Source organism: Caretta caretta, chromosome 9, assembly GCF_965140235.1.
Source record: "Caretta caretta isolate rCarCar2 chromosome 9, rCarCar1.hap1, whole genome shotgun sequence".
Classification (NCBI taxonomy): Eukaryota; Metazoa; Chordata; order Testudines; family Cheloniidae; genus Caretta; species Caretta caretta.
Genome location: NC_134214.1, coordinates 83,393,013 through 83,418,763, shown reverse-complemented (window position 1 = coordinate 83,418,763; position 25,751 = coordinate 83,393,013). Strand labels below are relative to the sequence as shown.

Below are 25,751 nucleotides of genomic sequence, written 5' to 3'. Positions count from 1 at the left end.
AGAGCATTCATGGCTCCAAACAGCACCACCAATGGTGAGAAGGCAGGCATTACCAACTTCCCATCGACCTCCTGAGTTCAAGAACCATTTCAGCAGGAGCCTGATGTCAAGCAGAAGCCATGTTTAGCCCTCTTATACAGGCAATCTATTCTTGAACATTTTGGCCTCCCCTCTATATTGTCACTAGCTACTGGTACTTAGTTTTGCAGACTGTAAGCATATACTTCTTGCTACTATCTCCACACTATGATTATTCTGGCTAATGGGTACTTCTAAAATGTACTCAGATAAGTTCACTTTCCATTACCCAGTAAGAAGTAGAGGATGCTGGGGATGATAGATTCCTGAAAGGGAGACTTGATAAACCAGTGCCCCTTGCAGCCCTTAAGAAGACTGCTAAGTGAAAAAAAAGACAAAATACAATGCTTCTTTGTTAAAAGAACTATGATTTAAGAATGGAAGATGTGTCCCTGCAGTAAGTCTGCATGCAGAGTCCAGCTGAAGTGAATAAAGTCTACACAAGTAGACGTGTCGTCCACATGCTCTTAAATGTCTGGTTATTGCAAAAAGATTCATTTGCCTTCAGTTACTTCATCATCTGCATCTATCCTAAACTCATATCAGTGGTTTTTAAGGAATATCATGTATCTAAAATTCAAGATTTTATAACCAAGCAATATTCTTAAAATTGCTCACTATACTTTTATAAAAAGAAAAGGAGTACTTGTGGCACCTTAGAGACTAACCAATTTATTTGAGCATGAGCTTTCGTGAGCTACAGCTCACTTAAGTGAGCTGTAGCTCACGAAAGCTCATGCTCAAATAAATTGGTTAGTCTCTAAGGTGCCACAAGTACTCCTTTTCTTTTTGCGAATACAGACTAACACGGCTGTTACTCTGAAACCTATACTTTTATAGCAAGCTATGAAACATGGGACAGGAATAAGACCTAGATGAACAAAAGAATTTTTAAATATATTTATTAAACCAGTAATGCCACATCACAGATAGCAATAATCAGTGAACAGATGCCATTACACGTATGGCAGAAATGAAAATTTCAGACCAGTTCAGGATTACTGCACATTTCAGTCCAGAATAAGGAAAGGCTATTTCTCTCTCCATTCTTTTGGGGTAACTTTGCCAACAGGTGATAAATTCCACTCAATTCCAGTTTGTGTTGCCACCTGTAATAGATTAAAAAGTTACATAAGAACAAGTTTGTCTAATTCCAAGGCCAGAAGACCACTGTAATCATCTAGGCTGATCTCCTGTATATCATAGAACTTACCCAAAATAATTTGGATAGCATATCTTTTAGAAAAACATCCAATCTTGTTTTAAAAAGTGGTCAGTGATGGAGAATCCATCATGACCCTTGGTAAGTTGTTCCAGAGGCCGATTACTCTCCTGTTAAATAATTATGCCTTATTTCCAGTCTGAGTTGGTCTAGCTTCAACTCTCAGCTATTGGATCATGTTATACCTTGCTCTGCTAGACTGAAAAGACCATTAGGTACCTACCATATTCATGGTTCATTTCCTAAGTTTCACAGTTATAGCATTTTTAAAATCTTGAATTTCACAGTTTCAGATATTTAAATTTTAAATAAACATGAGTATGTATTTAAAAATGGTAAAATATAAACATGTAAAGCCCTTAAGATTCAGCATTTCTCAAACTGGGGGTCCTGACTCAAAAGGGTGGTCACAAAGCTATTGTAGGAGGGTCACGATATTGCCTCTATTATTTCTGCACTGCGTTCAGAGCCGAGTGGTCAAAGCAGCGGCTGGGTGCCCAACTCTGAAAGCAACACTGCCACCAGGAGCAGCACTGCTACTTATAATAGCCTTGCTAACCCCTTTTGGGTGGGGACCCCCAGTTTGAGAAGACCTGTGTACTTTTGTATACTTTTACTCTGTAGCATAGGACACTAACTATAAAAAAGTACCCTATTACATGGTGAAAGTACACAAAAGATGTCATGGTCTGGGATGCATTTTTCACAGCCATTAATTTGATAGGACCCTAACCATTATTAATAGTTAGTAGCCCTCAAATCCAATAAAGCTATACAGAGTAAAAGTTACGCATATTAGGTGTCTCCTTTTAGAGTGACAGTTTTATAGTATCTTTAACCTATGCAACTGTTCAAGAACAAGAAGTTAAAATAAAAGAACACAGTTGAGGGGCATCATTCTCTATCAGAATTATTTTTACTCTCAGATTTGAGATCTTATTCAGCCCCTCACACTGATTCAATTGGTATTACATTTATACTATTTTACAACAGTAACTGGTATTACAGAAATATTAATAACTCAATATCCACACCTGTCTTTTACTAAACTCTAAATAAAAGACGACTTATGTCACATACTGTATTAGAAATCTATATTTAAAAACAGATACTGTGAAATTCAGGGGATAACAGCATCAGTCCAATATTTTGCTCTTATAGTACAGCCACACAATATTTTCACCAACATAAAAAGAAAACTTGAGTTGAATAGCTCACTCATCCAGCTGCCCATTTTGGAAATGCATTATTAGACAAAGGAAGTGTGCTTAGCTTATATTTAATCAAGCTGTTTAACAGTTCTGAAGACTTGCAGTAAATTGGTATTCAAAATAAGTGCCTATTGAAGCCCTACATTTAAAGCTGTACTAATGAATCGCTTCCCTTTGGGGTATTAATGCATACAAAATTACTCTTTCAGGAAACCCCAAAGCTTCATATAGGCAAATCCTTATAAAGGTGCATAACAACTTGCAAATTCAGGGCTACAGTTACAGCAGACACTAGTGATAGTACCAATCATATAGTACTTACATATCCCCAAATGGAGACACAAAATAGGGCTCCACCAAGTAGTATAACGTTGCCATATTTATCATGGAAGTCAGATGCATGTTTGTGGTGACTCTGTCTTGCTGCAATCCACTGAGTGCCCCGAGCTAAGAGAAATTGTCAAAATGTAAGATGTACCAATGGACTGATATACACATCTATTCAAGTCTCTGGCAGTCCTCCCTTGCATCCCCTAGAAAAAAAATGTACTTCAGAACACTAAGAATAAAGGATGATCTTCATTAAAACAGAGAGCTAGACACAAGACTTTGTAACATTCTGGCAGCATTACAAAGCCACACAATTGCCGGAACAGAGAAAATTATTTTAGACAAATCCATCAAAGACTTGTTAACATTTTATTTTATTTGGTTGGCAAGCTACTTTAGAACTCTCACTAGGCAGGTAACTATAAAATACACCCACAGAAATGAAGACCTTTTGTTCACTCAATTTCAAATCTCTAGTGCCACTCTAGGTACAATCACTTCCTCAAATGCTAAGATATATGGTTAGTCTATAAACTTATCAATACATACTTTTTCACAAAGAATGTCTGTAATTAATCCAAGTGTTTCCAGAAGGAGCAAAGAAGCCAGAAAACTTATGATGGTATCTCTCTCTCACACAAAACCAGGAAAAAGACTCACGCACTGTGTAGACAATGCTAATTGAAATATAAATCGCAAGAGCTGAAAAATTTTGTATGCACTTACTCTTGTGAAATTAAATGTACCAGGTCAGACCAAGGCCCAGACAACCAACTTCAAGAAGGCTGTAACCTGATGTTATTTCCAGAGCATTTTACGTAGGCAATGCACTGAAATAGTCACACACTAAAACATGGTTTCCCTAACATTAAACCCCCGCCCTTTTTTTAGCTTCCACTTTAAAAACCACTGAGCTTAAATTAAGCGTTTTGCCAAACGTTTACATATGTGCTCAAACACAAGACATCACCCATCAATCCGTAGGCTTCCAGTATATATCGCGCCCACTCTGCCTTGGAAAGTAACAATCCAAGGTCTCATTCCTACAACAGCATCCATACGAGCAGACCCCTGTGCCCACGCCATTCCCCACGCCTCGGCGGAGGCTACCCGGACGGGGAACGGGCTCGCGGAGGCAACTGACTGCAGGGGTCGGGGGGAGCTCGGTTCCAGGGCGGACCAGGTCACTGCGGAGGGGCGGGGAAGGGGCGCTACACGGCTCAAGAGCTCTCGGTTCGGAGGGGACTGGGATTCTGGGGACCCCTCCACAGCTCACCGCTGAGGCGCACCGCGGTTCTGGCCAGAGGCAACATGCTGGCGTCTCGGACGGATAATTTCTGCCCTTCTCCTTCTGCGCCTTATACCCTTGCGAGCAGTGAAAAACAAAATGGTGGCCAGCCAGGAAGTCCGAACGCTGCGCATGCGCCCCGTTTTGTATTCCATCCTCTTCCTGAGCGCGGCCCCACGGCATTCTAGGAAATGTAGTTTCTGCGGTTGCGTGGAGGGGCTCTTACAACCGTGTGGGAAGAAGCCGCTGTACCCGGGAAGCTGCGGGCCCGGGACTCCGACGGGCTCCCCCACACTCCCTACGTTAGTGATGGCTTTTGTTATGGGAATTAATCAGGCAGGAGAAGAATGCTAGTGGCGCTGACTCTGCAGTGAAGAACAAGGATCTCCCAGCTGCCCTTTTAACAGCAGTGTCAGGATGGCCGAGTGGTCTAAGGCGCCAGACTCAAGGCTTAAAGTGCCTTCCTCTGTCGAGGGCTGGGTGTTCTGGTCTCCGTATGGAGGCGTGGGTTCGAATCCCACTTCTGACACATTTTTTTTTCTTCTCGGCATTTGTGCGAGTAAAACACCGAGTTTAACTGTAATAAGCACCCGAGGAAGCGTTTTACTACGCGGCAGGGTAAGGATCACCTCACGCAGACAGGAATTTACATAATATTAATATACATTGTGGCGCCCATTAAATAGGGACTTACATTATAAAAATGACTAAATAAAGACAGGGATTTACACTATATATTCAGAGAAAGCCTTTACTGATTCATAGGCATGATCTAACTTGGTCATTGATGTACCGATCTTAATAATGTAAAATCCCTGTGGCTCTGATTTTACAAATACATGTGCATATGAGTAAAATTAAGCATGTAGTTTATATGATTGAAAGATCACAGTTTATATCTATACAAACAGGTGCATATTTAATTACTTAAATCACGTAAACTCTTGCATATGTAATGGATACCGAATTAAAATCTCTCAGTAAGAATATGTCGAGAAAGATAGAATTTAAATCCATACCTATGTCATACATCGAAAGATATAGGTATGGAAGTACATTCCATCTCTTTCTTGATAGTGATATAGATGCATGCATGATAGTGCCTTGTCTTTATACAAAGAACGTTCATTCCTGTATGTATAGCGGAAATCTCTATTCGTATATAACTATGTATGTTATCGATATTGATTTATTATAGCTATACTGATATATTCCAGACAGTTTTTATGATCCATGAAGAGACAAACCGCGAAACTGCTCTGCTTAGGTCAACGAGGTTCCACTTGCATGCAAGGGTCTTCTTAGGTAGACCCAGTTACAGCACGAGGGTCCAAATCTGCACAAAGTATGACAGGATACAAGAAATAAAACTTGACGGATCAAGATGATACTTTAAAATAAATACCAAGAATAGGAATATAGGATTGTGTAGCTGCATGAGAGGGGTATTTGAGGATCTACTATAAAGATTATTTTCCTAATTATAATACTCCCGGCACGCACTATTTCTTCAGAGGCATCCAGCCATCCTGTTGGTTGCTCCTGCTATCCTATGTCTAACCGAATATAAATGTATAATAAAATGCATAAATGTATAATAAAAGTGTCTTCTGTGTATTAACAGACCCATCTGCCTTCAGAGGGTCGGCGCCTTCAGATCTCATGGACTTTTCATAGACGCTGAAGAACATGGTTAGTAGTTAATATAGTAACAATTTCAGGGGCAAACAGTTCAAAGTTGCACCATAAACCGTGGAGCAATGAAGCTTGGAAATGGAGAACCAGAGACGTAATGGACAGTGCTCAGAAAAATGGAAGCCAAGGAAAGCAATCTGGAAAACGGACTTTTAGCTGAAGAGATAAGTACTGGTTAGTCATCAGTAACGCTGAAAATGCTTCACGAGGATAGCACATTAAGATTCACATTTACAATGTGACAGGACAGGAAAAGACTGTCAGTGCAATGCGAGCTGCGGATGAGACTCCCAGACAAATAATAGCTGAAACAGCACCTAGAATAATGTGCAAGCCAGACTGGACACCTCGGTACCACGAGGCACCCCCCCTGCATTGCTGATGCTGCCCTGTGCCCTGGCTGTAATGCTGTCCTTACTCCAACTATTTAACTGCAGTGACGCTGCTGCCTCAGCTCATCGCACTCCAACACCCAGGCCAGTTTAGCTCCGCCCTGGATCCTGCGGTCCCTATCACAGCCCATCCGACCACTAGTTCCGCTCCTTGGCCCTCCGAACCGACTCCTCCCAATTCATCAAACAACCAATCGCACTACAACAGCTTGCCTCGTTACGATTGGCTGACGGATGAGGACGTTGGACCAATACAAAATGAGCTGGAGCCAAGGACGTGAATGGAAAGTCGTCTGTCCGCCTTGTTCGGCCAATAGAGTAGTGCTTGAGTAAGCGGCAGGGCCAATCAGCGGCGGGTGCCGGTGGAAGGAGCGGACATGGCGGCGTTGCGGGTGCTGATGTTGGGGGTCTTGGTGGTGCTGATGGTCTGCGAGGGACCCTGGACTGCAGGGCAGAAGCGGAAGGAGGTGAGGGCCCCCCGCCACCAGCTGGGCTGAGGGAGAAACCGGCCTGGGATTCCCAGAGCTATAAGGGCCATAGTCTGCCTGGCTACCTTCCGCTGGGGGAGCCCGGCCATATCCTGGGCTGCCCAGCCTTGAGGAGCCGGACCCCAGCCTTGAGGAGCCGTCCGCCCGGAGCCGGGCCCCCGCCTGTGGGGAGCCGGGCCCCCGCCTGTGGGGAGCAGCGTGGGGAGCTGGGTCGTGCCTGAGACGAGGTCATCTGTGATCATCGGTAGGGAAGAATTGTGGACCTTACTTAGTTGCTGTCACTAAGATGTGTCCAAGCTTACATACAGATAAGTGTTTTTATATGTGAAAATGATTGCACTACTTGTGTATGGGTTTGTCTGGATTAGCTAAAGAGAATGGAGCCTATTAACAGTATCACCAGTAGAGAAATCATTGGAACTGAGCAGTTATTTTTTGAACAAGGTAATGTTCTTAAGTTACACGAAGTGATCCAAAACTAATCTATAATTTAATTTAAATCAGTAGGCTTGTTTAGTATTACTGGACAATATTAGGATCTGTTTTCTGGGTACATTAATGCCTGATCATTGGCTTTTGACGTGTTTTTTTTTTTTTTTGGAAGTACTGAACGCTCAGAACTCCCATTGAACATTGTTATAATAAAAAACTGTGGACTCTCTCAACCTGACCACATAATGTGTGTCTTGATTTCTTTTGGATTTCAGTCATCTTGTTGAAATATCACCATGAGACTGTTAACGGTTCAGAGGATCAAAAGACAAGACTCTTTTTAATGTCAGTCCAGTTTTTAAAATAAACATTTTTGACTTTATTTTTTAGATGGTTTTATCTGAAAAAGTTAGCCAGCTGATGGAATGGGCCAGCAAAAGAGCTGTTATCCGAATGAATGGAGACAAGTTTCGTCGCCTTGTAAAGGCACCACCAAGAAATTACTCAGTGGTTGTGATGTTCACTGCTCTTCAGCCTCACAGACAGTGTGCTGTGTGCAAGTATGGACTTAATTAAATTCTAAAGAACTTAAATTTAATGGTTACTGTAAAAGGTGCCATATGTTCTGAGTGGGTAAAAGCTGTACCGACCTACTTTGCAGTACCTTTTTCTTGAATTTGAGCAGTTTCATTCAGAGTGGGAGAGAGCTACTAAGACACAATAAACTGTAATAGTATTTTTCTAATGCAATCTCTTATATATGCACAGATTATCTAAAGTCATATTAACTGTGTTGATCTCTGTGCTGTAATAATTGCAGCTGTGCAGAATGAAAAAGGGAAGTTTTTGGAGGAGTTAACATTAATCTTTTTGAGTGAATGGCTAAACACTTTTTTTAGAGTTTGCTGTTGAGCCTTGCAGTTTGAGATTTTGCTCATATCTGGAGTATTTATTTACATTTATACTGTATCAGATCCTAGGTTCTGTTTCTGCCACTTTGTATTGCTCCAGAGATATAAAGGGACTCTGAGGATGGCTTTAATGGCTAGTCGGGGAAATCTCTGGGTCACTTCCATGTACAGAAGCATGTTGGGGGAAGAGGGCATACCTTGAATTCTGCTGCATTCTGATGATCTTCAGCTGTCACAGCAGCATCTTGAAGCACAGGCAGCTGGGCACAATGAAAAACAGCCTTGAGCATCAGTTTTTCATATGCCCTGCTTCCTGATGGTGGGCCTAGTGCAGCTTGACCAGTCCAGAAGATCTGCCCCACACCTTAAAAACAAAAAACTCTGTGTGCCCAAGGCTGAAAACAGAGGAATGAGCAATGAAGCATGACACATCTTGTTAGTTTTAAAATCTTAACTGGAAAGGAGTTTTGGTGTGGTTGAGAGATGTTACTTCCAGTGAGATGTTAGAGCTGGAAGGATGTTCACAGGTCCCTCTGTTTTTGACATAGCCTCATGAGTATAGCATCTGGTTTTATATGTTGGGTTTTTTTCTTCAGGCAAGCTGATGAAGAATACCAGATTCTGGCAAACTCCTGGCGATACTCCAGTGCATTTACCAATAAGGTTTTTTTTGCCATGGTGGATTTTGATGAAGGCTCGGATGTATTTCAGATGGTAATATATCTTTCATTTTTTAAAGTGATTTTTATTTGGGGAGAACTGGGGGGTAGCGATAAAGAAATATACAATACAAAAGATATGGTACAGTATTACCATAATGAGGGATGCTGGCCAATCTGTAACGAAACTGCTGCAAAATAGAAATTGCACAGATTTTTTTTAAAACCACAACAACCCTCCAATCCATGAGAAATATGCAAGATTTGTTTGCTAATGTGACAGTAGCACTAATAGGCCAAACTACTAATAATACGCAGGTAACAGTGCTGAATAGGTATGAGTGATAGACTGGATGACCTGATTAGGTCTTTTATGTCTAACTCTTGTAATGCCATTCAGTGTAATAATGGAATTACAGTGACTTGTAAAATACTGGAACTAATTTAAATGTTTATGGCAGTTTGCAAAAGACTTCTAACTCTAAACAGTGATGGGAGAGGGAAGAACCTTTAATTTGTTATAAAGGTATTTTTAAGAAACTGTGTCCCATTTAAAGGAGCAGTGTCAGAAAACTGATTTCTTTTTTTTTTTAACTGACTGAAAATATTTTCATGTCCATCTGATTTTCAGAAATGTGACAAGTTACTAGGAATGCACAGTAAATTACTCTTTAAAATGTCCACTTAATTTTTTCCTAAAAATAAAAGTACATGTTAGTTATAGGCAAACAATCTGTGGTCTGTCTCTTAACACACAAAATCTGTTTTTGAAAGAAGTGCAAAATCCTCAGAAGAAACTAGAAATGCCACCCTCCTTGCGTTCTTTCAAGTTACTTGGAACCTGTGCAGCTCAATCATACAGATTATTCAGGATAGTACTTGATCCAGAATGTACATTATGTTTGTGTTAATTTGTTTTCAGAGAATTATCAAATCTTGATCTTGGAGATTTACAGTTGGACCTTTATAAAACTGTGATTTCAGTTTCATGTTGAAGCAACTCAAAAGGAAAATCAGATTTTGTAGCTGATTTGCCAAGCTTTGAGTGCCATGATTGTTTTAGTCTGAAAGCATAATTCAGTCCAGGGTCACTGAAAGGTTTACACTCTATCTGAGGTTTAGGCTCACGGTGAAATTTTGGTGAAGCCATGCTGTTGGAAATTTTATGCAGGTCTTTTATGACAGAAATAGCTGCTTCGCTATAGAAATATGCTAGAACACATTAAGAGAAGGCTCATCAATATTCATTAAGATGTATGCGATTATCTTTTGATGCCAATACGTTTACTCTAGACACTACTGTATAGATTTCTTTATAGATATACTTGTATACAAAGATTCAAAAAACCTTCCTTTATAAGCAAGGGCAAGAATAGTACTTTACCATATAGACAACTCTCAGGAGCTTTATCTCTCAGCTGATTTCAGGTACATATATTAACTGTACAGCCTTCTTTGAGTTCTTTGCTGACCACAGACGTCAGTATTGAAGACATGAGAATATTGTTTATATTAGAAATTAAACAGTGCAGTGTTAAACCTAATGGGAGAATACCCAGTCTCAAACTGCTTTCTGAGATGTGCATTATTGTTAGCATTGGGTAGCGAATAACTGTGGGTGTCTCAGGACATTCTCGATACTAAAGAGAGAAGAAAGTATGGAGCATTCAAGAAGAATGTGTCTGACTAATGTACTGTATACATAATTTTGTGTCATGGATTTTTGCATATCCTAGACCATTTATGAGAAAAAACATTCAAGCTACAATACCATTTTTTGTTGAAATACCCATGAGTTCTATTTTATGAATAGCCCTTCTGTTTAATTACGTGAATAAGCTACAGGACAAAACATGAATGAGAAACGTGCAATAAAATAAGAAAAGTTTAAATGGCTAAATAACTTTAATTCTTGATGCTTCACTTCTACTTTTATTTATTAATCTTTTTAATGCAGCTAAACATGAACTCGGCTCCAACCTTCATTAACTTCCCAGCAAAAGGGAAACCTAAAAGGGGTGACACATATGAGCTGCAAGTGCGAGGTTTTGCGGCCGAGCAGCTTGCTCGTTGGATAGCTGATAGGACTGATGTCAATGTAAGTACAGATGGACTTTCATTTCCTTCCTGCGATGTAAATCTAGCTATGGAGAGTCTGTTTGCCAGATATATACAATGGGGAAGGAAATCTATTCTAATTGGTTACTCGGTGACACTGTTCAAAGCAGGTCCTAAGCCCAGCTGTGTCTAGCTGAGCTTTGGAGATGAAGTATCTCTTAAAAACAGGCAACTTGTTTTATATGCCACATTATGATATTTTACATTTATTTAATGCTCTCCACCTAGAATGATTCCAAATCCCTTTACAAACTTGTGTGGATTCACCCACCAGTAAAAGCATCCACCTCCATGGAAATAAATCATTATCACAGGAAGAATATTAAATATGGCCTAACAGATTTTGCTCTATAGTATGTATTATTGAAACAAAAGATAAAAGGCATTCATTTCTGAACTACAGTTAGAATTATTAAAGAAATATTAAGTTGGTGTGTTGTGTACGTTGGTATGGTTTTATTTCTCCATATTCATCCTGCTTTTTTTTTAAAAAAGAATTTTTTTAAGATAACCGTTTGCTTGCATAGATTCGAGTGATAAGACCTCCGAATTATGCTGGTCCCTTGATGTTGGGTCTGCTGCTGGCAGTCATTGGTGGCCTTGTGTACTTACGGAGAAGCAACCTGGATTTTCTCTATAACAAAACTGGCTGGGCTTTTGCTGCTTTGGTAAGCAAAAATACTTTTTTTAACCTCTCCCTGTTTCAACTTGATCCAGATTGAATTGAAAGGGAAGGAAATATTGCATTTGCTTTGTTACCTCTCCTGCGTGGGAAACTATTTAGTGGTGAAACAAATAACCTTTTTCCGTCAACTGGGTGTATTATAAACCAGATTCTCCTACTGACCTCAGAGTAAGCTGAACATGAGCAATTTAGGAGAGCATTTGTAACCAAACAGATGAGGCCAGACTACATGCCACATCCCTCCACACAGATTATTAGTGTGAATTTTATTTAAAATGAGTTTTATACCCAGTTTATACTTAGGCTCTGATTATCCCTAGTCTAATTCAGTAAAACTCATTTTTCAGGATATTAAAATACATGGATATTAAAATATTTCAGGATATTAAAAATATATGTTGATAGCATTCAGAAGATCGGAAAGAATCTTTCCTTGCTATACGGCTTTGGTGTGGTTTTGTTTGCTATTAGTTGATACCAGACTTGATGGGACAGTGGCCTGATCTAGTTTGGCACATCCAGTGTTCCTTGAAATGGGAGCTTATTGTTCCTCTAAGAAGAGAGGACATCTTGGCTAGAACGTAGTACACTGTAAAGAGTCTTTTCATCTTAATGGCAAAATCCAGAAGCACAGGGACCAAGAGTTCGGTGTAATGCAGATCATATTACTACAGTATTCATATTTTACATAAAGGGTTATTTGTGCCACGGACTTTCAGGTTTGAGTGCAGATGATTTTTGAAAAACATGACTTCTGGAAGGAAAAGTCCATACTTTTGGTTAGAGTGAAGATGAGGTTCATGTAGCTTTTCTTCATGGTTGTCTGGTAGTACTACTTGATTGCAACCTTTTCAGTTCAAACTGTGAGAAACATTATCAGTTAAGAATAGATCTTGTGCTATGCGTTGTATAAGGCGACATCAACATCTGTACATTCCTGGGTGAAGTGAATTGCAAAGATGAAAACTGAATAGAGAGACGTATGAGGTCCATACTAATTTGTCTTATGTTCTTCCTTTCTTTCTTTCTAGTGTTTTGTGCTAGCAATGACATCAGGCCAAATGTGGAATCACATCAGAGGGCCACCATATGCTCATAAGAATCCCCATACAGGACAAGTGGTAAGTCTTTATCTTTGTAGGATTACAGTGAAAAGATCCATGTTAAAAACACAAAATCCAGGATGCGAGTTTTGTTTCTGACTTCTTGCTTCCTGTGTCAGCAAGAGTAGGAATACTACAGAAGGAGCTCTTGAGCAGTCAGTGGGCAAATTTGAGGAGTTGTATTAACTGGTTTAGAAGGAATACCTATTTATCCTCTGCCAGAAATATAGGAATCATGAAAGAAGGGCCTCGAGAGTAAGATGTGAGAACAGGAAGCTCCTCAGGGCTCCAGCATGGATTTAGAGGGACCCACATCTGGTCCTATCATTCTTTTGACTAAGAAGGACAAAGAAACATGACCTTTTTATTATGGATTGTGATTAATATTTTGGATGTTATCACAAAGCAATGAAGTCAGAATTTGCCAATCAAGTTTACTACATAGTTGTTAGCTTAGAGAACATAGAGTAAATGTGACAGTATATACTAAATTGGTTTGAAGTTCATTACAGCCAGACTGCTGTTTGCTGTAGTGCCTTATAATTTAGTGTCAATGCCACAAGAATGGTGCTATTAACCCTATGATCCAAGAACAAAGGCTGCTTAATGTCTGATTCAGTTAAAGTGTTTTGTCTTTTGTAGCTATTTCTCTTGTGTGCAATAAAATACATAAAAATAAAACTAGAAATGTAGTCACTAATCAGACTAAGAATGATCATTTTGACCAGCCTGGTGACATGCCATGCTCAACTCAGTATGATAAATCACTCTAATTCATGACTAGATTGCATGTAATAGCTAATACTAAAAAGGGAATGGTCTAGACAGAACCCTGTATTAGGAGCAGGGAAAACCAATTCAGAAGAGGGAACTCCATTGTCTATAGTTCCATTTATTCATTTTAAATGCTGAGGGACTTCTTAGTTTCAAGTATGCTGCATTTTAAGAGGAGGCTTCCATTTCTTGCTGTAGACATATCAAAATTAAGTGAAGATACAAAAAAATTATTTAGGGTAGATAAGTACAAATGATCGTGTTACGTGTTAGGTGAGTCAGAAATGATACCTGTTTTATTTTCTACTTCCAAACTTGGAATTACATTTTATAGATATTTTGCTAACCGCTTTCTTCTAGAATATATTCTTGTTACTAATCTATTTTAGAGGAAGTGCAACAGTTGCACTGTCTGCTTAGACTCTGGAGGTACATTATTTTAACAGAACTGGCTTTTTTTAATCTACTTTTTATCTCAAGCCCATCCATCCTTCTTTGTCTTGTCTCAATAAATTTTAATTCCATCTCTCATATGCCCCCCGCTGCTCTACTCTGTCACTTCCATACACACATTTTAAAAAATGAAACTAAGACCTCTCCGGGCAGTGGGAGAAGTGACAGCAGTTGGACTTTTAAGCAACTTTCTTCTGCTGCTTTCAGGTTCTCTGTGTTAAACCGTTTTATTGCCTCCTGGAACCTGGCCTTCCTTTTTTTTTTTTTAACATGTACAACTTCTCTCCTCACCTCCTCCACATACCCAGTAACTAGTACGTAAAACCATTATTTCTATTTGTATGTATTCAGACATGCTTTGTTCTCTTTGGCAATGTTTTACTGAACTTTTATAATAATTTAATCCTATGACTTATTAAAAAGTTATATCAGCCTGTCTTGTCCTCTTCATTTCTGCCTTGCATATCAGATAGGCAAGATGCAACTCAAGTGCTTCTCAGTTTTACTGGGCACATGACATCTCTTGAGATGCCTGTGCCCCAGATATTGACACTGAACTGAATGCTGCTTCACAGATCGTTAAATTAACTTGTGAGTAAAATGTGAAATTACATCATGATCTTTACCCAGACAGACACATACACTTTCAAACCACATGTTCTTTTTTAATTCTCTGCGTGTTATAAAGTATTGCTGAGCTGCTGTCAAAAATGTTGTGCTTGGATCTAACATAGCCCCGCATACACAAAGCTTTCCATATGTAACTGACTAGCAGTAAAAATTTTATTCTCCATATAGTCTAAGCTGTTTGTTAACCTGTTCAGTTTGCAACCTTTTAATATCAAACAAAACATGCTTAATATTTTATTGTCTAAGCCACATTGAGTGAAAATAATTTTCATTTTTAATATTTTTCTTATCTGCATTTCCTGTGTTTTGCTATTGCTTTCTGTTTATCTCGTTCTCAATGGCCAGATTTTATATCCATTACTAATTACTTTAAACTCTGCTCCAAAGTTTCTTTCTTAATTGAATTTTGTCTTTTACAGAACTATATCCATGGAAGCAGCCAAGCCCAATTTGTGGCTGAAACACACATTGTTCTACTGTTTAGTATCCTTTATAATGAAATATACATATCTGATGGCAATTTAATTTTCTGCCAAACCTATACCTTCTCCCCTCACTACAGGAGTAGTTTGCTAAGATTCAAACTGATCACATAATACCGATATTGGTGACCAAAACCTTGCAGTGCCTTTATAATATGTCAACAGCTAACATTTCCTTATGCCCACAATCTGCCAATTCAACAGGATTAGGTATCGTTCTCTTCGTATGTCCTTAAATGAAACCATGGACGACTGCATTCTTTGAGACAGCCTGTGTTGGTGTCTGGCAATAGGTAAGTGGAAGCAGAACTAATTATCCTTTCTCTCTCTGTTGGTGGAGCCTTTCATTGTACTAAGACTTCCTGTCCAATGAAATCCCATAAATGCTTAATTCATTGGCTACTGCATACTTCTAAGTTCTCCTATTATTATTTTAACCTTAGCTATTATGCTAATGTTTCACACCTTTTGTTTTCCTGTCTTGACAGAGTAAACTTATAGCTTTGTCACCACTGCCTTCACATATGTTTTTAAAGTTTTTCTTCTGGACAAGAGGAATATCTTCCAATCCAACTCCTCTCTCCTATTTTACCTCAGCTCAGATGTGCAATTTTTTTCCTTCCACTGTCGGTAACCTTAGTTGTCCTTGTTTCTGAACTTTCCTCCTGAAGCATCTTTTGTGTTTCTGTAAATCCACCAATTCCGACCCCACATCACTTCTGTATGCCACTGCCTTATCTCCTTACTGAAATCTTCATCCAGGGTGTTTGTCTCCTCGCCTTTTCTATAGCAACAACCTCTCTACAGCCTCAAAGTCCCCGCTCTTCAGATACCCCTGCCTGCATTTTCAAAGTACAAAGAGCAGAAAATGTACCATAATAACATCAAGCTAGTGCACTGGCTCCACATCTACTGGTTCATTTTAAGATCTAGTACAAAATTCCCTTCCCTTTTCCTTTAACCTCTCCATAATATACCGCAGCCATCCTGTAGACCTTTCCTTTCCCGTAGTAAGGTCACTGGTGTATGAGCCTCTCTATTACAGCTGTTGCCATCTGGAGCAGACTTTCTAGGGTGTCTCCACCTCAAGCTCTCTTCTCCTCTGAAAATGCAGTCTACCTTTTTTCTACTCACCCACCCCCAATTCCTTTCCTTTTTGTAGTTTAATTCTGCTAAGCATTTTGGAGGTACACATTATATAAATGATACAAAACTTAAAATCGCATTAACTTTCTCATTGTTTCACATTCCTAGTTTTAAAACCAAAACAAAAAACTACAGTTGACCTTGTAATTCTCAGCTGGTATCCGGTTTCATCAGGCTCCAAAATGGGTTTTGTGTGAATTATTTTTCTTCCCCCCCAGAGTCTCTTTTTATTTCAGTAAATGACAAGCTCAGTCTTTTGTCTCTTTACAATATTACAGTGTAGCCACAATATATGATAACTTGTCAGTTCAGGTGAATGAAGAAATTAATGTTAAGTTTGATACAAAGCACCAGGAATCTTTGTTTTCTTTCACTGCACTTTTGATTTATTCTGGTTGTTTTAAGCTGGTGATAGTGTTTTGTGACTGTTTTGAAAGGGTTTCCAAATGTCCGTGCATTTATTGAACAGCATGGGAGATATTTTTTGAGGCAAAAATGTTGCCATAAAGACCAGTTTTGGGGCAGAGGGAATTTCTTTCCTTTTTTAGCTATTATTACTCTCCTCTATTGGTTCTGAATCTAGTCAAACTCCACCTATCAAGAGGTGTCGGGCAGATTGCAATGACAAGATGTTAAAACAAATTGGGGGCTTTAAAGTGCTCTCATTTTGTGTGTCTGTGTCTCCACTCCCTCCATGTACCTACCAAATTTTCTAATCATTAAAGCTCTTCAAAAAAGGCACAATTTGGTAGTATCATTTCATAATTAAGTCATTCTTTTCATGTAGCTTCACTAACTGAAGAGTCATTTCAACTGGAATTGAAGGGTCTATAAGTCAATGATAAAAACCCATTATTTTTCAGTGGGAGCAGGATTAGGCCTGAAATGTACATACTAGAATGCAATTAAACAATGTAGGGCTTGTGTTCTGTTTTGTTGTCAAAAGAGTTTCACTATGTTAGATTTCCTTGTGGTCAAATACAGCATAACCAACTTATAAATCCTTACCTTAATTTTAGCAGTATTTTTACTGGTGAATAATAGTTCAAACTGAATAATAGAAAAGTCCAGACTTTGCTGTTTGTGCCTGTTTATAGTCTGTCAAATTAAACAAAAACAGAAATCTATTAACTACCATCTTGTTAGGCCAACAGAAGTTAAATAACATGGACAAGCTTTTGAGAATCACTTCTCATCAGGAATGGGAAGGTGAACAAGGTAGAGCAATATGAATTAGAGGCAAGGTCTTAATTCATACCTCCCTCTTTCTGAGGGAAAAGTAGTATTTGTTGCAAGCTTGCTGAGTCCAATTATGATTTGTAGCTAGTGCAGTTAAACAGATCCCTTACATTTTCCTGGTTTTTGCTCTTCTGTGTTTCCTGGAATAATAATACCATTACTGCATGTTAGTTGTAATTTTTCTACAGTGTCTATCTTGGCTGGGGAGTCTTTAATCTTTCTAATAAGTTTTGTATGTGCCACATATGTGATTATGATTGGATTTATTAAATTTAAAAATAAGTACATGGTGTCTCTGTCAGTTTAGCCTTAAACAGCTTTTCAGATGGTGGCGTTACTTTAGGAATGGTACTCCTGCATGAAGCTGCTACCTCTGATATGGAGGTGGGGAAAAGAAAAAGTAAGTACTACTTCTAATCCAAGCAGTGCATTTTGTTGCTTAATTGAATCTCCATCAAGGGAAGATGCATTCAGGAAATGTTTCCAGTGTGATGGTTTACGACAGTGCTGGCACTCTTATTAGCTCCCCCCTGCGCCCCGCCCCGAGGTGTTTAGGTTCTCTGCACTTAATTCTTCGTTCACTGTTGAAATCTAGCAAAACCATAAAATTCAAAGTTAATTCACATTCCCTCTTTTATTCATACAATTGTTGGAGTGGACTTGGAGCACAGAGGAGAGAAGCAAGATAGTGTCTCGCTATTGTCTCGTTTCTCTGTGAGAGACTACTAAAAAATAAAAGCTCAACTATTAAACTCATAATTGAGGGATGAGCACTGGGGTAGCTCCAGGTTGTCAAATATATATTTGATCTTCTAAAATGGCCTTTAACTAAAAATCCAGATTAGTCGTCATCCAAGAAATGGACATAAAGCTCCAGGCCTTAGGCCTTTTAAAGTCTTTTCCTCAGGGTTTATTTGTTTATTATGCACAGATTATCATGAAGCAGAGAGCAAATCAGCTGGAAAACACTGTGCAATAGTTCCTCGGAGGCTTTCCTTGCTTTAACCAGCCAGGAGGGGAGAAGATACAGCTTGCTTCTTTGACTCGCCTTCCCCTTCCTTTTATACTTCATCCTGAATAGCAATGTGACAGGCAGCGACCTGCTAATCCTTTACACACTGGGGTGCCTTTACCTTGTCACATTCCACAGTTCTATTTTAGAACCTGATAAAGCATGTACACCTCAAGTAACATTATGTACATTTGGTTCGTGTAACAAAGACGACTAATGTTCTTTCAGTCTATTGTCAGTTCACAGATTATTGACCTAATAGATTGTGGCAGTTATGGTTTATCACAGAGGTTCTCAAACATTTATTTGTAGGCTGCTTCTTAAAGGGACACTGTCACCTTCAGATTTTTTTAAATGCTTGTATATCATCTCTGTTGTCTGTTCTATAGAAATGTTTTGCACATTTCCTTCTCTACAGTTCATGACTGTTGGTTCAGCAGAAAAGTATACGCTGACCCAACCACAACCTTCTATATTATAATGTGCAAGAACTCTTATTTGGCCGTGCACTAGCTCCTCTCATTTATCTACAACAGTTAATTCTGCTCAAACTCCCTCTGCACACTCAGCCCTGTGGATGGGAGCAGGGAGTTATTGACACCAGCCTTTGTCTCCTTTGCCCTGCTACTTCCCAACCTAGGGATGAAATTACCTTCCCCTATTCTGCTGCTCCACAACGTACGTGTGTGTGTGAGTGAGAGATGCTTTCCTCTACCCAGTTGAACTGTTGTGCATGGTATACCCTGAAAGAGGTGAACTTTCTGTTTCTACAGAAGCATGTGGAGGAGCTTAGTGAGGTGCAAGAGAGAAAAAAAGGCATTCTGGGTTATATGGACTTTTATAAGTGCTATGTAATATTTGTTAATTAAAAGAGATGGAGGGGCTTGTTTTTCTATACTGGATCTGCATTATCTATATAGGGTGTGTCACGCTGTCTGGAGTGGCCCGCTACCATGAGTGCCAACCTCAAGGCAGACTGTCAAGAAGTAGGGCAAAGGCCCCAAACTGGTTGTATGTTCTATAATTAGATATCACCAACCCAGTAACAAGTGTGAACTCCTAAAGCACTATACGTCTTACCATGGAGTCACAGTCACATTGGGCATTCCAGTCTATCTTGCCACCCAGGCGAGCTGGACTTAGTGATAAGTGGTTGCTATACACCAAAGATCACACAATACTGTATTCGGGTTACTCCTGGAGCCAAAGGACCCCAGTCAGCTACCCAAGTCCATTTGTACCTTACGTCTCACCAAAGACAATGCTTGTAGCCAATCCTATAGTAAACTATTTAAGAATTTATTAATTAAGAAGAGAAATGAGAGTTAGTTATTACAAGATTAAAGCAGGCAAACACATATAAACAAATGAGTTAGTGTATAGTTTCAAAAGGTGACAGAGTTGTTGTAATATGTCAGCTCTGAATGTCTTTTAGGACTAACCCAGGTTGACCCTGCAGATCTCTGCTTCTATTTCATAGCTCTGGCCCTGTGAGAGTCCAAACAGCAAAAGAGATGAAAAATGTTCTTGTCAGCTAGTTGTATTTTCTTCTTCCTGAATTCAAGCTGATGGGACGAGCCCTTTTGCATGTAGCCTCTTCAAGAGTGGAAGGGGCAATTAATAAAAGCTATGTCTACACTGCACTTTCGTCGCTAAAACTTTTGTCACTTGGGTGTGAAACACCCCCCCACCAACCCCCTCCGGGAACAAGTTTTAGCAACAAAAAGCGCTGCTGTGGACAGCACTTCGTCGTCGGGAGCTGCACTCCTGTCAACAGAACTACCGCTCCTCATAGGGGGTAATTTTACTTTGTCGCTGGGAGAGAGCTAGAGAGCCACACACGGCACACCTTACAACAGCGAGGCTGCAGCAGCACAGCCGTACCGTTCTAAGGTGTGCTGTGTAGACATAGCCAAAGCCTTTGTATTGTGGTGTCCCACAATGGCCCATTTAGTTTTGATAGGCCTTCTTGATAAACAGGAGATGATCCCTCCTGACTGGGCTCAGAGTTTCAGAGCAAACTTTTTTTTTTTTTTACAGTTGCAAAGCAAACACTTAAATATTTCCTGATAGCGTGTGATAAACATATTATAAGTGAGATTAATGCATGCAGCAATTTACAAGCATTTTATAAAGTCTAAACACCTGGTTGTAAGTTCAGTACCCTCTTAACCATACTAACACACAGGAAAAAACAGACTGGTTTTCAGCAGTGAATTTGTCAGTGCTCTGCTGAGGTCTAAAGCCTTGACAAGAGCTGGCACCTGGTCTGCCAGCATCACAGGGTGGGATTTTTTTCAAAGGGACTCAGCAATCGCCTAATCCTGCTCCTGTTGACATCCACAGTTAAATTCCCATTGAGTGCAGCAGGTGGAGATTTAGCTATTATTGAGCATTTTTAAAGCCCTATCCATAGTGGTGGTTTCAGGGTAGACTTACCTGTCTGGTCATTTTATTCTGCACTCTGTTGCTTATCTACAGTAATGTGTGTAGCTGGTGTTGGCCTGGTGGTATTATTCTTCAGCTGGCTGCTCTCTGTCTTCAGATCTAAATACCATGGCTACCCATACAGGTATGGCTTTTTTGCTGTTTAAATTATTGTGCTTTAATACATAGGTGTCGATGTAGCTATATTATATTGATTAGAACAGAGAATATTCTAGTAAATAAACATACAGTGACTTAAAACTTTGAGATTTTATAAAAATATAGGGGTGCTACTTGCATGGTTTACAGTGTAACTAAAAATCAATAAACTGTTACCTTACATTCATTCTGATTGGGGTTTCCCTTCCCAATAGTTTTTTGACAAAAGTGGGTGACTATAAAAAACAATACTTTGCCTGAAGTCCACTTAAGAAGAAAAATGGAAAACAAACTGTCCTGAAGACCCTTTTTTGGTGAAACTAACGGTGTAAAAGTGAATTGATTGCAGTAATGACCAGAAACTTTTACCTGCTGTGGTCAACAGTTTAGTCCCTGTTTCCTCTATCCTATTCAGAACAAAAGAAAAAGTGCTACGGTACTTTTTATAATCTGACAGGTATAGAGTAAGTAAGAACCCAAAGATTACTTAGTATTAAACATCTTTAATGCCCCATTGTCATTACTCGCCATAAATTCAGTAATAGGAGTGAAGCATTTGATGACCTTAAAGCTTTTTTCCTATATTTTTTTCCAAGTCACCTCTTTCGTAATCGTTACCTCATTAGAGATGAGATTTTTTTCAAAGCTGCTTAAGGGATTTGGAACCCAAATTCTACCTGGAGTTCTACATTTCTTGGGCTGAGATCTTCAAAGCTGTCTGTGTCTCTGCATTTGTTATATGGAGCATCTAGTACAGTTTTTGAGGGGCTGAAGTCCTAATCAATAGGACTCTATATAACACCAGGTTTTGATTTGTAACTATTTTATCCTTTTGGGGGAAAATTTTTAAAAGTTCAAATGGGAGTTAGGAAACCAGCTCCCATTGACCACCTCTTCTATTGCTAGTTTATGATTTGCCCTTGCTTCTGTAGGCTGATATTTTCATCTTTCTGCCAGGGCAATCGTTCTTTCAAAAAAAATTCTATTAAAATCCATATTGTGTTTTGGAACTAATGAGGGCGTGCTTCCAGAGCAATGGACAAAGTTGGATCACTGCTCTTTCTAGTGACTGATGTGGAAGGAGACTGTCAGAACCCCCACATTTTCAGCTTTTAATTCTCCTACCATCAATGACCTTTGTATGTTAATCAACTTTGTAGCCCAGGAGGTATGGATGTGGTTCCCTCCAGAGCCAATCAACTTTATGAGTTACTATAGGACTTGCTGTAAAGGGACTTCTCCCCAACTACTTCCACCTCAGCTGTACCATATACCCAGTTCATGTCATGTTACATTCTCCCATATGCCCCTAATCATTCTAAATGAAACCGTCTAGAAAACTAAATGGAATATTTCTTACTTTAATTCAGTTCTTTTTTTAAAAATATCCTATGTTTTGTTGCAGTTTCCTGATGAGTTAAAGGATTCCACAAGCTGGAGCATTTGAAAGATATCAACTCTGAAATTGTGTGTAATGGAACTGAAGAGCTAAATGTGTATGGTTCATGCTACCTCTCTTTAAAGCGAATGAGATAGTTAAACACTGAACCAAAGAAAATGTGTAGTGCCTTAATATGACAAGCAGTATGCTCTGAACGTGACATGGAGTATTAAGATTCAGTCTTTTTTCATAAGCTTTACATCATGTTAAACCATTTTACTTTAAACCTAGTGGAATTCAAAACTTAGATTATGGACTACTAGTGTTTCTTTGAAATAACTAGAAACAGTACTTACATTCAGTTTGATAATTTGTTTGCCTCATTGTTTTCTGCTCTCTCATAGGTGAGGGGGGTGGTATGTTTTTTGTTTTGTTTTTTTTTAATTGCATTCTTTTTCCTGTCTACCTGTTGCTACTCTCGCTGGCATTTTTCCTTTCCCTTTTTTTATAACCCTCTGATGCCTGAGTCATACCCTTTCATGAATGAAGGGGCCAAATTCAGCATGTACCTAGAAACCTCTTCCTTTTTTTTTCTGGAACACTCTCCAGCTTCTAGTGGCAAATGTGCAGATCTTACAGTCCTCAACTTGAATCTCTTGTATTTGACTGCAATGCAGTGCAACTGATTACCCCCATAGAGTAAGGGAAAGTCATCAACATATAGCACTGGTGAATGCATGTGGAATCTTGAATTAAGTTACGTAGAGTGGTTTAATATTGAGTTTTCCCCTCAATGCTCATCACTCCCCATTACCAAAAAGACACTGATATATTTTTTTAATAAAATTATCACCATTTGTTGCAGTCTCTGCTGTCCTGAGCTGTCTGATAGGTCTGGGAAATCCCCCCTTCTCTTCTGAACACATTGTCCTGTTACTAATTGGCCAGTGAGGACTCTCTGACTGCCTAAGACTGAAACTCCCCTGTAAGCAATAAATGCTGGCACAGTGAGTCCAGTCTACATAGCCCAAGGTCAGGAATGTTCTTAGCCTTTTCTTCATTCTAAATAGTTGATTCTGAAAAACTAATCTGAAACATAGCCCAAAAGAGAGCCAGTTTCAGCTGATAAAGCAGAGGGATCCTAAATGTGGTTTAAAAATATTCTCATAGTCCTGCCAAACCAGCAGACATGCAAGCACTTTCAGTCAGTATCACTTGGAACTGTAACTTGCCACCTCCTTTAACTTGTTCTAATTTCCTTCAGCCTTACTTACTAGGGAGATTGGGTGGGGGGGAATACGGGTATGATCCTAGGATAAACATTACTATCCCGGTGGAGATTCTCTTAGTTTTATAGTAGCCCTTTCTGCTTTCTGCTTGTTAGAGGAAATAAGAGCAGAAAATGGTGTGCCCCTGAGACACTTCCTTCTCCATCCCATCCCTAAGAAGGAGGAGACTTGACTTCTTCTGCTTCAGCCCAAATAGTCTTAAAATTCCATGACTAGGAATTCCAGCACCTATACTAGTGGGAACTCTTTCAGCTTGACTAGATAGTGCTACGTGCTGCAGGGCAGAACAAATGCTTGGAGGTAGTTTTATCATGGAGGATGTTATAAATAGGTAATTTCTCACCTCCTGTCCTCTTCTCTGTCCCAAAGGGGCAAGGGCTATGGAAGTTTTCTTTAGACTGAAGAGTACATGAGAAATAACCGCTTCATTCAAACTAGAATGTAACTGTTATGCAAGTTCGCTAAATTAACTTACATCTCAAGTGCCTTAACTACACTAATCTAGTCTTTTGGTAATGGTTCAATTTAAATATTGAGATGTTTTTGTACGGCTCAGAATGATGAGCCTTAGTGGCACAGATAAGCACATGATTGACTGGATTTTGGACAACTTTCAATAAAATGTTTTACAGTCTGATCCTTGTTCTTGCGTCTGAAATTTAAACATATATTATAAAATATTCTATTAATAAAATAGAAAGTTGTGATTCCTTTTGAAAGTGAAGTTAATTTTTCTCACTCCAGTATATTGACCTAATAGACTTTTTGTCAGCAGTATGACCAGATAAACTGTCTGGGGCCTACTGGACTAGGACAGAAAATATAGTCCCAAAATACAACAGTGTTAAGAGAAAACGACTCTTCTGGCTACGAAATTCTATCTTGGTCTTATGGATTTTCTTGTACATTCCCTCTGATGCATTTGGCCAGTGTCCTGAGAGAGGATATTGGGCTAGATGGGCTACTGGTCTTATGCAGTATGGCATTTTGTATAGGAAGAAGCAAGCTAGCATTGAGTGCTGGAACTTTGAAGATGTTTGCAATGCAATTATGAATTGCTTCAGCTGTTGCTTTTTCATCAGTACTCCACGAATGCTGCCATTAGTTATTTTCAAACTTGCTGAACTTCAACTGTTGGGAACATAGTCATGATATCTAAGCTATCCAGACCATAGCCACTTAGGACTCTGTTTCTGAGAAGGTAAAATCTTTGTTGTTTTAACTATGTTGTTAGGCTTGTTTCTAGTAATAGTTTTAAATACACGAGGTACATTTTTATAGGCTCTTCAGAGGAGCACATAGTTTATATGACTCACTAGCTTTCAAGCAGTTGTAGGAAACCTGTGGACCAAATCATTTTAGTGGGTAGAGAGGAAGGATGGCATTTATGGTTAAGGCAGTGGACTTACAGGCAAGAGATCTAGATTCTCCTGCTCTGTGACTTTGAGCAAGCCACTTAATCTCTGTGGCTGAGTGCCCCACTTATAAAATGGGGATAATGTTTTACGTCTCACACCATTTCTCTGTCTTCTCTACCAAGACTGTAAATACAATGCATAGACTTGAAGGCAAGGTGAATTAAAATAGAGCAAACAAAGTGCTCTAATAAAGACCTGTGAGGTCCCTGTTTTGTGCCAAGGAGATCTGCTTAGGGATCGAACAGTCAGGGTTGAAATACCTACACTCTGTAGAACCATTAGTTTGAATTTTAGCAGATTCCACTTGCCCCTTCAATCCACCTAGATCAACTGAACACCGTCAGTTCCCTCTGTGTATGCCTTTAGACCAAAGGGTTGTGTCTGTTCTGTGCAGACATTAAAGATCCCATTATGCTGCTCAGAAGAGTGAGGGGCTCTGAGCTGGCCTTCTCAGCAAAAATTTCCAATTCCAGCACTGCTGCCCTCAGTTGTGCTATTGTGGTAGCTATACATTTAAATATTTTGGGATTACAGACTATGTGTAAGTGTAAAACTATGCAGACAGCATAAGGCAAGTATAGTAGGCTTGGCTGTAGACTGCTATGCAAATTGGGTTTACCAAATCATGTAACCAGACTGTCAGACTAAGCATTTCTAGTCTTAAAATTTAATTCTGCTTCTTTTAAAAAAACAAATAAAACCACTTCTCCTCTGGAAGTGGAGAGAAAT

General features: G+C 39.3%; 2 protein-coding genes and 1 non-coding gene across 3 annotated transcripts; 2 read left to right on the top strand and 1 right to left on the bottom strand.

Moving 5' to 3' along the window:
* Positions 1-964: 964 nt before the first annotated feature.
* Positions 965-4,270, bottom strand: COX7B (cytochrome c oxidase subunit 7B). The gene is made up of 3 exons (XM_048864871.2): positions 4,118-4,270; positions 2,834-2,958; positions 965-1,187 (listed from the first exon to the last, which is right to left on the bottom strand). Exons 1-3 carry the CDS (start codon positions 4,152-4,154, stop codon positions 1,110-1,112), a joined length of 240 nt encoding a protein of 79 aa, XP_048720828.1. The 5' UTR covers positions 4,155-4,270; the 3' UTR covers positions 965-1,109.
* A 270-nt stretch (positions 4,271-4,540) lies between these two features.
* Positions 4,541-4,658, top strand: TRNAL-CAA (transfer RNA leucine (anticodon CAA)). The gene is made up of 2 exons: positions 4,541-4,578; positions 4,613-4,658. It is a non-coding gene; the product is annotated as a tRNA-Leu (tRNA).
* A 1,871-nt stretch (positions 4,659-6,529) lies between these two features.
* On the top strand, positions 6,530-24,241 carry MAGT1 (magnesium transporter 1). The gene is made up of 10 exons (XM_048864389.2): positions 6,530-6,683; positions 7,527-7,696; positions 8,644-8,761; positions 10,664-10,804; positions 11,352-11,492; positions 12,541-12,630; positions 14,889-14,952; positions 17,662-17,736; positions 20,830-20,920; positions 22,340-24,241. Exons 1-10 carry the CDS (start codon positions 6,594-6,596, stop codon positions 22,353-22,355), a joined length of 996 nt encoding a protein of 331 aa, XP_048720346.1. The 5' UTR covers positions 6,530-6,593; the 3' UTR covers positions 22,356-24,241.
* Positions 24,242-25,751: the final 1,510 nt, after the last annotated feature.

What these genes read in the sequence shown, in the direction of transcription:
- COX7B (XM_048864871.2), bottom strand. Translation starts at nt 4,154, where the DNA reads ATGTTGCCTCTGGCCAGAACCGCGGTGCGCCTCAGCG. An exon ending in AACCGCGGTGCGCCTCAGCG is followed by an intron (nt 2,959 to 4,117) that starts GTGAGCTGTGGA and finishes AATTTCTCTTAG; the next exon opens with CTCGGGGCACTCAGTGGATT. An exon ending in GTGTCTCCATTTGGGGATAT is followed by an intron (nt 1,188 to 2,833) that starts GTAAGTACTATA and finishes AATCTATTACAG; the next exon opens with GTGGCAACACAAACTGGAAT.
- MAGT1 (XM_048864389.2), top strand. Translation starts at nt 6,594, where the DNA reads ATGGCGGCGTTGCGGGTGCTGATGTTGGGGGTCTTGGTGGTGCTGATG. An exon ending in AGACAGTGTGCTGTGTGCAA is followed by an intron (nt 7,697 to 8,643) that starts GTATGGACTTAA and finishes TTTTTTCTTCAG; the next exon opens with GCAAGCTGATGAAGAATACC. An exon ending in GCTGGGCTTTTGCTGCTTTG is followed by an intron (nt 11,493 to 12,540) that starts GTAAGCAAAAAT and finishes CTTTCTTTCTAG; the next exon opens with TGTTTTGTGCTAGCAATGAC.